Below are 12,235 nucleotides of genomic sequence, written 5' to 3' on the forward strand. Positions count from 1 at the left end.
GAACAGCCTTCAGCAGAGTTAATCCTAGACTGCATGGGTAGTTTGGATGACAGCAGACATTTTATTTTTTAAATAAAAATGATGTTTTTGAGATTTTGGGTAAGTTCTGGACCTGGCATACAGTGTAGGATTCTGTGTGTGTCAGTCTACAGCTACATTGTCTGCTGGGTTTCAGACCTGTACTCACACACATCAATGTCTATATGAAATATATGCAAGTGTTTCTATTGTTTTTATATTTGACTGTAAATGATAAATGAAATGAATATATGAAAGTGTTGTGGTATGTTTGAGGAACCAAAACGCATGGATAATTTGACAACTTTGTGTTTATTGACTCATCATAAAACATTCTTCAAACAATAAAACAATTTTAAATGTCCGTTTTCTGTACAATGCTTGCTAAGCAATTTTATTTATATATAGAAAATGTAAGAGGAGTCGTGTTAAAATGACAAAACTCCTTCAAATTTAATGGCAGGTACTCTGGAAAAAATAACAGCATTCCATCAACAAATATTTTCAAGCAATAAATATGTATTTATAAATAGTGTAAATTTACATCAAGATTAGAAACAAAACGCAACAAAAAAAATAATCACAAATTAAACTTTTTTCCATAAGTCTATGTGCAACCCATTCTCTTTGTGACTTGGCTAGTAAGTTTTTTTTTTCTAAATTTTTTCCATTTTTTTTTTTAACTAAGAAACAAACAAAACGTCATAGTTTTGAAAAGAACAAGACAAAGATAAAACCTAATGTAAAAAAAAAAGAAAGAAAGCAAAAGAAAAGAGAGATAATCACCTAAACTCTTCACATTACAAATTTTTTTGGAGATTTTGCTGTCGAAAGAGTCTTAAAATTACTATCTACCATAGAAAAAAGACCAGTTAGGCTAGTGCTCCTTAGAAGGAAATCAGAAGAAGAGTTTGGGGGAACTTCTAGAAATAAAAGCCAACGTTTTCATCCTGTTACCAGAATAGAAAAAGAAAAAAAGGGAGAGGGAAAGAGGGGAGAGAGAGAGAGAAAGGTTGTCAAGTCAGTAGTCTTTTACGGGTGGTGTTGCCAGTTGTGACAGTTAACAAGTATCTACAAAACATTTTTATCACGCATTAAGAATCCCACTCCTCCCTCTGTTCCCAACCGTTTTTGATTAAGTCCTCCATTAAAACAGGGCGGAACCATTGTCACTTAGAGGGGGCCGGGAGGGAAAGGAGAGAAAAAAGAAGTCCTGTTAGCGAGCTCGATGGCGCCCCCCCCTGGAAGGGCAAGGCTCCAGCACTTCAAAACAGGTTGCATAGACAGACACACTCGGCCGCCTCAGCCTCCAGCCGTCGCTATGGAGACCAGCCATGTGGTGAGGGGTGGGGAGACGGCCTTGGCTTTCCTGAATATCAGAAATGGTCCGCGTATGTAGATGTTTGTTCTGTTTTTTTGTTTTCATCTTAATACAAGTTCCTGTGAATGGGCGTCATGGCTCCCCAGCAGAAGAAGAAAAAGAGGTGTCACCTAATGTCAAGATGAAGATGAATGAAGAGGAGGGGCCTGGGGAGGAAGATGACACACGGGAATTAGTCGAGTCAGGTTTGAAGTCGACATGCTGATGTACCACAGACAGAAAAGCAGCGTCGTTTCAAGCTTTTCAGTAAACATCTAGCTTCAAGCTGGTTCAATCAAAATGTCTGTATTGATGTAGCATTGAGAGGAACCACACCCAGCACCAGTCACCTTATGAACTTTTTTTATTACACAACATCCGTAGTTCGTTGTTTGAGGTGAAATGTGAAGGTGATTTAAAAGCAGTGATTGGAAACCTGGTAGCATTAACAGCAACAGTCACTTTTTTTAAACCTCGAAAATAAAAAAACACAAGTTGAGTGAACTGATTCATTGGTACTAGTTTATGGTTGGTTGGAATGAAACCTGAAGACTATCAGCACTCTCTAGCGTGACTTCGTTCAACGCTGTCGTATTTTATTTAGAATCATTGAACATTTTCATTCGTCCCGTCGATTCAAACAAATGTACTAGAATTCTCTTTTAGTCTGAAAGAAGAAACGGAGCGCCTCGAGTCCACCTCTCCCTCCGTCTGGTGACTTACTAATGTGAACTGGTCATAGACCTGCATCATGTCGTCCATCCTGTGCTGCTCCAGCACCACAAAGTCGTCCAGTGTGGCGCTGCCTTTCCTGGCACAGTCCTGGCAGTGGACCACGTACTGCTTCTTGGACAGGAGCTCGCGGCGCACAAAGAGCAGGTTGAACACCTCCACCTGCACAGCATACACACACATATAAATATAACAGGCAGCACAAACTGTTTGAATGACTTGAATCTCCTTGTCTTTTCTATTATATTGCATCTCTGAGATTAGATTTGAGAGTCTGACTGAAGTTGCACAACAGAGGCTGCAGTGATGATGTCATGTATAGACAAATCCGGGAGCTGCTTCACAGACTGTGTATAATAGAACAATTGCTGAGACACAGTGACAGCAGACATTTAATGGGATATGGACACATTTCTGCTAAACAGCCGAAAGCCCTGCATTCAAATAAAGCCATTAGCACACCCATTAATTAGCTCAAACAAAGACTGAGTCGGCCTTTAATTCGATGTCAACAAACCGACTGATAACACCCTGTCCAAAATCGCACAATTGTAGCACAAACGACTCAAAAACTGACATCTGCTATACGGTTCATGTGCATTTGTGTATGTTGCATTCACAAACTATTTGATTTTTTTGCGACAATATGTGGATACACTACATTAAAGGAAGTTACGACAAGGCAACACAAATGTCTCAGGGTCCATAGTTACGGATACTTGAGTGAATTATTATGTGCACACATGTATTGAAAGACATTACACAACTGAAGCAAAAATGATCAGATTCAGACCAGTAGAGACACACAATCAGGGGACGAATGCATTTGGTTGTAATCCAGCACGTACGGTGCAAGTATCATTCAGGATGTGAGCAGTTACGCACATGGTGAGATAATTTTTTTCTTAAATACTAGAAGTGTTAACTGCTTGCCCACAAATGTGAAATCCTGTTAAATTTCACACCTCTGTTACTGAGATGTTCCCTGTGTGCTTACTGACCTCACAGATGGTGCAGTAGTGGGCCGGCTCGTCCCTGGTCCTCGGCCTCAGCACCGTTTCCTTGCCGGCTGACGCCAAAGCCTCCTTCACCCACTGGCACTGCTTCAATGTCCGCAGCAAGCAGTACCTGAGACAAGAAGACACGTGTCAGATATAAAAATATATAATCTAGCTTGTGCCAAAGACTTCAAGTCATGCATGTAATACAAACAAACTGCTGGGAGTTGAAAGTGAAGGATTCTGGGACTCACTTGATCATCTCGAACAGCTTGTGGTCGGACACTTTGATGTTGCGTGCCATGTTCCAGGAGAGGTGCACCATGGGAACCATGGACTTGACGCTCTGGAGCTTATTCCATTCGTAACGCTCCACAGCCAGCTTGTACTGGTGGGCTAAAAAAAAGGCAGTAGTAAAATATTACTTTACTCGACATGAACACAAGAATCCAGATGATGCTAATATGCAGTGAATGATGTCGATCGTACAAAAAAAAGGATAGAAAAAAACTGTACAATGGCCTGTACAACAACAAAAAAACTGTTGTACAGGCCATTAAGTTGACAAATGGAAGTGTGTTTGTTCCATCGTGCAGACGAGAAAAAACATCTAAAATGCATCTGTTGCTGACAGGAAATAAAACCTGCTGCAATCAGCTCAGCTATCAGCTAAAAAGGTCACTAATCAGCTAAAAAGCATTTCAAACATCACGGTAAAGGTCACCATATCAAAAATAATTCCTGCCAGACGACGTTGCCAGTTCCCGCTGATTCGTTAGGTACATCTACACTCAGCCACTTTATTAGACACACCTGTTCGACTGCTCATTAACACAAACGCCTCATCTGACAATCCTGAAGTAGCAACTAAACACATTTAGGTATGCAATATAGTTAAGATGATCTGCAAGCAAATGCCTTCAGTCAGATTGGTTCGAGCTGACAGAGAGGCGGCAGTAATTCAAATAACCGCACGTTATAACCGAGGTATGCAGAAGCATCTCTAAACACACAACAATTTTAACCTTGAAGCAGATGGGCTGCAGCTGCAGAAGACCACACAGTGCACCACCCCTGTCAGCTAAAAACAGGAAACTGAGGCCAGAATTGGCACAAGCTCACCATAATTGGAGCATGGTTGCTGACCACGTCTATCCCTTTATGACCACGGTGTACCCATCTTAAAAACTATAAAAAGCCATAACAAACCACCCTCTAGATGCCTGACTACCACTAATATTAACCCATATCCCACAATCCCCTGCATACCGGTGAGAGGTCCAACGTTCCAGGCAATGTTGTTGCACCAGCCGATGGCCTGCACCCAGTGGACGGTGCCGGTGTTGAGCCACACCAGGTCGCCTGGACGCTGGATGAACCGGTAGACGGGCACGTCGGCCTCGTACAGGTCCTCCAGGTTGGGCCACCACGAGCCCATCAGGAAGTTGATGTTGTTCCTGGAGGTGAGGAATTGAAAGGAGAGTCAAGTCAAATTTATTGGCTTCGAGCAGCTTTATACGTCACACCTTGCATCCTTAGAGTCCAGTCTATCTTACTTTTCACAGAAGTTGCTCATCACTCCCCAGTAGGGCTCCGGTACTGCAAACCATTCACAGTCTCCTGGTCCGATGTTGATGTTGACGGCGCAGAAGTTATTGTGTTCTTGGTGACCTGGAGACACACAAGTCTCTTCAGTGCACAAATCCACAAACCAAAACTGATGCACAACTTACAGAATAAAGAAAGTGTTGTTATCATTTGTCCCAGAAAGAAAGCATCGTGTGTGTGTGTGTGTGTGTGTGTTTACCTGGTATCCTGCTCCCAGGGACCTTCATGTAGAGTTGAACGGTGTTCATACCCAGGATGGTGTGGCCCACGTGGCTGAGCAGGTTGCCGGCAGACACAACTCGGGCGAAGGCTGGTAGTTTACTGAGCTCCTGGAGTTGCTGTTTCCACCTGGTGGAGGGTGGAGAGGACATTATATCAGTCATTGTAAGATCAGTTTTAAGACAAGGCAGATGAGGTGGTGTGATGTGATCCAAACTTACTTCCTTTCGTCCGACACGTCGATGTTGGTTCCAAACTTGATGTGCTTTAAGGGGCCCCTTCTTTTGCGAGCAACACTGAAGAGACACACACAAAGAGAATTTACAATGAGCCACATAAAGTGAGTTTCATGTGGTGTCTACCTTCCAATTATACATTTAGTGACGGTAAATGTAAAGACTTTGAAGTCAAAAATTGGAGAATGTTGCAGAAAATAAGAAAGTGGTGCAAACAGATATGAAATCGTGACATGTTCCTCAAAACATAACAATTCAGCTGAACCAACTATATTCAATATTGGACCATTGGAGCTTTCCAAAAGAGCAAAATAATCTACCTAAGGTCAATGAATATGCAGAACAAAGTTCAGTACCTCTCTGCTGACGCTGGCTCTGTGTCCGAGGGCTCCTTTAGTGCCTTCTTCTCATTTTCCTCCTGAAAACAAACAGGAAACAGATTAAGACAGCAGCATAGCACCTATCAATCTTTTCTTGTACCCCTAGATGTCCTTAAACTGGACTTCCTGGCGCTGCATGGTGGTGACTGGTTGTCTGTGGCAGTTAGATATATTTGTTTGTTTGTTTGTTTGTTTTGTGCGTTTCATTGCCATTAATCCAAGTGTGACACCAGCTACTGCCCTTGGATTATCTGACACCTGAAATACATCGAATTACAGATGTATCTAATAGTGCACATGTACTGAAGATTCGACATGGCCTTCAACAACAGGAGAGCACATTTCCACAGCTAAGCACACCAGTATCGTTACTAGCATATTTTGGTACAGCTAAATTTCACTACAGGGACAGCTCAATGCTGTGGTAACTGACTTTATACACATACATATTATGGACAATGTCATATCAACGAAAAGTAAAGTGGATGAATTTCAATTGATCGATTAGTTGTTTGCTCTAGAAAATTGTGAAAAATATAAATCACTGTTTCCCAAAGCCCAAGATGACACCACTAATGTCTTGTTTTGTCCATTTTGTCCAAATTCATTCATCAACTAATGGATTAATTGTTGCAGCTCTTCAAGATTTTTCCGAATGATTAACGGTAGATAAATGGAGAGTTGAAAGCAGCACTGGGGAAGAAGAAGCCTTTCAGCAGGGTGATAACAGACATGTCAAGAGTTATTCAGAAGGAAATTAGGCAAAGGATAGAAGGAAGATGAAGAAGAACAACATAAGGCAGGAATGGCAGGGAGTGTGCACAATGATAGGACAGGATAAAAGAAATCACTTGCATGGAGATGATTATTTGACCTCTGCAAATGATTTAAGAAAAACTACTGAAGGTTTGACAAGTTGGATCTCGATACGGAGCAGAATTTGATTAAGCAACTGATAGGGTCTTGTGATGAAAAGTCTAAGTTCCAAGAGGGGTGCAAAACAATCTACAACATGGATAACGAAAGAATAATCTACAAAAACTAACTAAACCTCCCTGACGTGATGAATGTGTTTTGTTAAAGTGGATTCCAGAGGACACAGATAAAGCAGAACTGACCCGTAGGGACTCCTGGAAAGAAGCAGCCTGATACTGGGCATATTTGGCGATGGTGGTGTGGGCGCGGGCGCTTTCGCAGCGCCACATTTTCTTGATGCCCGTCGGGTCCCAGTTCTCATCAGCGGGCTGAGAGAGTTGAGTCCAGACCTCCACCAGGTGCTCTGGGTTGGCCTCTACCAACGTCTTAGTGGAGAACAGACCCAAGTCTGCAGAGAAACGGACACCAGAGAGTGAAACAACTGATTAAAACACTGATGTCTTCGTGATTGATGAGGAAAGATACATATGTAAAACTAAGAGTTTACCCAGTTTGAGTGCTCCAGCCAGTCCTCTGATGACAGTGACAGGGTTGGAGGGGTTTGTGCAGAACTGGTGCAGTGGGGGGAAGAAAGCATCCCTCTTGTTCTCCAGCTGCTCCAGACAGGAAATGGGAGGTTAAAAGCAGGTAGTCATAGTGTTGCATAATATTCTTCATGACCAAAGCTGTTCAGGTAAAAAGTACCTGACTTATTTCTGAACAGACTGCTGCCAGACACTTTAAAGTCGTCTTCAGCTCTCAGTCCTCTGGGCAATACTCACGTAGATGCTGGGTGTAGGAGGGTTCAGCTTGTCTTTGGGCAGGGCTGGTGAGGGTGGAGGGGGCAGCCGGGGCGGGGGGCACTTATCGAGGAGGATGCTGCTGTTGGAGAGACCGTTCCTCCCCAGGTTCCTGCACATATACGACACAGAAAAATGTCTTTAGTGAAAGCAGCAAACAGCAGCCTGAGGCAGAATCATACTTGCTGTTCTATTTCAGATCTTGTATGTCTATCAGTGCTCCTTTAACAGTCCATTTAAATGAATAATCAATGCATATGCAAGGTGTGATGTCACCTTCTTCCCCATCAAACCAATTTCCATTTGATAAAAGAAGTGCAACCAAATGGATGAATCTATTCGGCTGAATAATACTAGATAATATCTGCATGGCAACAAGACTGCCCAGTAGCCATCGGTGTTGTTTACAGTTACATAATTATTTGCCTCTGGTTCTGTAGTTACTCTGCAATTCCACTGGGAGGAGACATCTTCAAAACTAACCACACAGTTCAGCTGATCCCTCTCTCTACTGCACCATTTGATATATACAGCAGAAGCCTGTTAACTTTCCGATAAATAATGACAAAACACCAGTAAATGCTGGAGGACAGCTTGAAGCCTTTCAGGGTCTTTACTTTAGAAACCAGGCTCACATGGGCCTCGCTAACCATCTGTGAAACAATCAAAAACTTGCAATACACAAAATAAGGTGACAATAAACTACTACACTCAACTTCACACCTATAACATTCTAAAAATATATCATACAGTGCAGTCATGGCTTCTATTTGTTATAAAAAGATGTACTTGTTGCTTAAATATAGTTACAGTCTTGTGTAGGTGTTATGAACATAATACTTTGTTATGGTTGGACTAAGTAATCTGTGCTTTTGTCAACATCATAACCTAATAGCAAGACCATCATTCTCACTAAGCTGAATAAACCTGTGGTTATCTGCAGGACATCATGATGTGATTTCAGTCTCACCTGCAGGCCTTCAGCACGTCTGTGGAGCTGGGGTAGATGGATATTGAAGATGACGACGATGACGATGAGGAGGAGCTGTGTCCGTGTGGGGGCGTAGATTTAAGACTGGTGACGGTGGGCGGCTCAGCCTTTAGTGGGCTTTGAGAGTCCTCAGAGATACCTCCTTTGCCGTTACCGTTCACAGCAGGTGCAGTAGTTGTGGTGGTGGTCGTGGTGGTGTTGTTGTTGTTGTTGGTGGTGGTGGTGGTGGTGGCGGTGGCAGCGGGACTGTGGGCGCCTGTTTGGGTGTGTTCTGAGGATTTGGGCGAGGGTGTGGCGGTGGACATGGCAGAGATGGGCGACGAGGCAGCTGAGCTGCCCTGTGCGTGGGGGGTGGAGGGCAGGACGGCCGGGTGGATGTTGTTGATTTTCTTGTGGGACTCGGGTGTGGCGGATGCTGTGGACGCAGTCCCTTCCGATGGTCCCTCACCCTCCTCGGGGCCCTTCCCCCCTGCCAGCAGGGCAGATAGTCTAGGATTGTCTGTGCTAAGGCTCGGCTTCTCGCCGCCCTCTGCCACCTTGCCACCATCCCCAGAGTGTACGTGATTGGCTAAGCCATCTGCCTGCTGCGTTTTTCCATCAGCTGGTGGCAACGGCGATGGCATCTTGCTCTCAGAGCCCCCGTTGCCGAGGGACGCGGCTGCCGTGGCGAGGGCGGCTGCGGTGTTGCTATCTTTGGTAGCGGACGCACCAGGTGCTGCTCCACCTGAGGTAGAGGAGGGGGGCAGGGAGGGTGGGGATGGGAGATGGTTGTGAGCCTGCTGCCGTGGCGATGGGGCGTTAGTGGAATGTCCAACCTGATTGTTGGGGTGAACGGGAGCGGTGGAGTTGGGCATCTGGGGGTGAGAGAGGGTCCCCTCAGTGTTGGAGCCTGTCGCATGTGGAACAGACCCCTTCTGAAGCCCCTGAAGGAAGAAGAGAGCAGCTGTTATAAAGTGACAGAGGGAGGACTGGTGGGCTGAGTTGTATTAAAAGATAACGTGTACACAACATTGTGCCAGGTTTATACCTGATGATGATCCTTGTGTGGATTTAGATGCTGTAACTTAAACAGGAGCATTCAATGAGTTGTGAGCACAACCCTTTTCTATGTTTACATGTGTTATGTTCTTGTGCACATTAGCAATGTCTGGTGCTGAGCCAAAACAAGAATTCCTGCATACTTTCAATTCACACGTGTCTCATGGGAGGGATTTCACAGCTTGTTTCATGAAACCACTTGATGGATTTTCTCAATGGTCTTTGACAGTTTTTACAACAGAGCCAAGTAGGTCAGTAGGATAAAACAGAGTTATACCCATATCTTATCTGAGCAACAGTGAACTTGCCAGAGGGGGGAGACCTGCACAGAAAAAAGACAAACAGTAATTTAAGTCTAACCTGAGAGGAGTTTAGGTGCAGGGCCTGGCGCGGCGTGGTGTCCTGTGTTTGCGTGCTTGTGCAGGTGTGAGGTAGCAGTGCTGCGTCGCCGCTGCCGGCAGCTTGCAGATAAGGCACGTCTCCGTTGGGTCCTGTGGCCGTGGGCCCTGACTGATTATTACTACTACTGTTACTACCCACGGGGAGGGAGTCTGAGTGTCCGTGTGGCCCAGGGCCCATGGGCCCGTTGGCCAGCGGCTGAGGCGGGCACGGGGGCCGGTGGGGTCCAAGGTGGGGCCGGGTGGGGTGGAGGCTGGGGTTAGGGGAGGGGAGGGAGTTGGTGGTGGGGCCGTTGGGGAGGGAGAGGCGCACCTGACCTCCCGAGGCATTCTGCCTCATCTGTAAATGAAAACGATGACAACAGCTCAGTTTGAAATGTAATTATAGCCGGAAATGTGTATCTGGGAGTAGTTTACTTTGTTTGCTTAAACCTGGCTGGAGAAATGGGTGAGTCAGTAAAACACACAAACACACGTAGTGACATTAACATTCCCAACTGTCAATGGTGAAACTTGTATTGTAATACATGCCAAACTACACCGGTCTAGCATCTACACGTGCCAAAACACACCAGGAAAGGACTGGTCTGAACTACTATGGTGTTTACACACTCAGGATCAGCGAGCTCATTTATTCTACAGGATTACTTCATCTTCCCAAAGATCAAGGACATTCCAGGCACCATTTCCAATGTTACAATGACCATCAAATGAATGAGAAAGGTTTTTTTTTTGGTTGAACAAATGCTTTATTATAATTTAACAGACTGTTATGTCCTGAGAGACATTAAACTTGCTTTAATAACACTACTAAGGTAGAATTTTATACTTTAGATAAACAAATGTACACGGTGTAATAACTTTCAGTTTTCGCACCACAGTATACCTTAAAATCTGTATAAAGCTGCAACCCTTGTATGAACACTTCTCAACTGTGCTGTGTTACAGTGAGAGCAGAACGCAGACAGAAAGAATGTGACCTGTTCAATAACATTTAGTGAAAGATTATCAAAATAAGTCCAGTTCCTATTCTTGCACAAATCATATAAATCCAATAATTTTCAATGACCCACACCCACTGGACCTTTACATTTTGTTGTGTGAACATGTGCTTGTATGATATGTTTGAGGATGGCAGTAGTCAGACATTCCGATTCATCACAACTAGATCAATGAGTGTGCTTGGTTCGAACCTTACAGGACCAATACAGTGAAGGATCAGAACCAAGACTATGGTCAGGAAAGTATTTTAATATCAAATATTTATTCAGCATTTTTGGAGCCCACCTGACCGCTGCATGGTGAAGTGGCATGTGTTAATCTTAAAGTCTGATATGTGTATGTGTGACACAGTATAGGTTTTTGTTACCTGGTGCTGGTGCTGCTGCATCATGCCGAGCTGAGCCTCCAGCTGCCCCAACATCTGAAGCTGTGGGGGCTTCAGGCTGGCCCGGTTACTCCGCAACTGTTCCAGCACCTGGAGACAAAAAACAGCAAAACCCTGAGTTCACGTAAAAGCTTAGATTGTAAATAAGACAAAACATGAGTTCAGATATATTACGAACCTGTAGTTTCTGCGGGGAGAGGTACCAGTTGGGAACTGGCTGCTGTGCTGAGTTACTGGCCCATGAATCGCCCTAAAAATACAATATGAACATTAAAAATATGCGCAACACGTAAGGTGTATAAGAGTACACACTACAGATTAAAATGCACGACTCTCATTGGTGCCGTCACTGTCATTTTACCTTGGAAGGGCTGGAGGCTCTCTTCCTCTTGGCTGGGCAGGACTGGTCCTCGGCTTGGCCCAGTGAGCCCACGTGAGGAGGCAGAGACTGACCCGAGCCTCCGCCCTCTGCACTGTGATTGGGCTTACAAGCCTGGAAGGGGGAGGGGGGGTGGCAGGGAGCGCAGGCAGAGATAAGCAAAAGAAACGTAAGGCGGAAAAGAACATAAATGGAGGGACAAAACACAGGGTCATGGAAGGAAGAAAGAAAGAGTGAAGCAAGCGTTGGGGAAATAAGTGGGAAATGGAGAATGAAAAATAAAATGGAGGGAGCGTGGAAAGACGCAGTCGAGTGTGTTTTTGGGAAAAAGTGCAGCAAGAGGAAGAGGTCAAAGGGCAAAGCAAAGCAAGGGATGGAGAATAAAGAAGAGAGAGAAAAGGAGAGCAATATTGTGATCGTGTGTTGGCGCTTAAACAAACACGCAGGACATGTAGAGCAAAACACTCCTGCGTATCTGAAGGTGTTACTTCATCATAGGGCAACAGCAGCCCCGGGGCAGTTCTCCTGCTTAAAGGAATGCTGGTGAAAATTCATCACTAACTGCGTTTCCATCAACCCCTGAAGCCCTCAACATGTCAGAATGACTTCGTCTTTGCAGCAGTTCAAGGTATTCCTTATTGCACTTTGCAGCCGTTTAAGGGCACAATAGCATAACTGGACCTTTAAAGCAAAAGGTCACAGCACATTCCACACACCGTCAGTGTTACCCTTACCTCGGAGGACGCCCATGAGCCAGATGTGACTGCCCCGAAATT

General features: G+C 44.6%; 1 protein-coding gene across 2 annotated transcripts in view; it reads right to left on the minus strand.

Annotated features, from left to right (window-relative positions):
• Positions 1 to 311: 311 nt before the first annotated feature.
• The window catches only part of LOC140992185 (lysine-specific demethylase 6A-like), a 33,543-nt gene continuing 21,619 nt past the window's right edge, over positions 312 to 12,235 (minus strand). For both annotated transcript variants that reach the window (XM_073462466.1, XM_073462465.1), the window contains 17 exons: positions 11,442 to 11,573; positions 11,259 to 11,330; positions 11,063 to 11,170; positions 9,656 to 10,033; positions 8,237 to 9,180; positions 7,249 to 7,378; positions 6,975 to 7,080; positions 6,670 to 6,875; positions 5,528 to 5,589; positions 5,157 to 5,231; positions 4,916 to 5,064; positions 4,665 to 4,779; positions 4,378 to 4,565; positions 3,363 to 3,504; positions 3,112 to 3,238; positions 2,102 to 2,272; positions 312 to 1,545 (listed from right to left, as the gene is read on the minus strand). In XM_073462466.1, coding sequence (XP_073318567.1) covers positions 1,516 to 1,545; positions 2,102 to 2,272; positions 3,112 to 3,238; positions 3,363 to 3,504; positions 4,378 to 4,565; positions 4,665 to 4,779; positions 4,916 to 5,064; positions 5,157 to 5,231; positions 5,528 to 5,589; positions 6,670 to 6,875; positions 6,975 to 7,080; positions 7,249 to 7,378; positions 8,237 to 9,180; positions 9,656 to 10,033; positions 11,063 to 11,170; positions 11,259 to 11,330; positions 11,442 to 11,573 — 3,135 coding nt within the window. In that variant the 3' untranslated portion in view covers positions 312 to 1,515. The remainder of the gene's footprint in view (positions 1,546 to 2,101; positions 2,273 to 3,111; positions 3,239 to 3,362; positions 3,505 to 4,377; positions 4,566 to 4,664; positions 4,780 to 4,915; positions 5,065 to 5,156; positions 5,232 to 5,527; positions 5,590 to 6,669; positions 6,876 to 6,974; positions 7,081 to 7,248; positions 7,379 to 8,236; positions 9,181 to 9,655; positions 10,034 to 11,062; positions 11,171 to 11,258; positions 11,331 to 11,441; positions 11,574 to 12,235) is intronic.

Source organism: Pagrus major, chromosome 24 (assembly GCF_040436345.1).
Source record: "Pagrus major chromosome 24, Pma_NU_1.0".
NCBI lineage: Eukaryota > Metazoa > Chordata > Actinopteri > Spariformes > Sparidae > Pagrus > Pagrus major.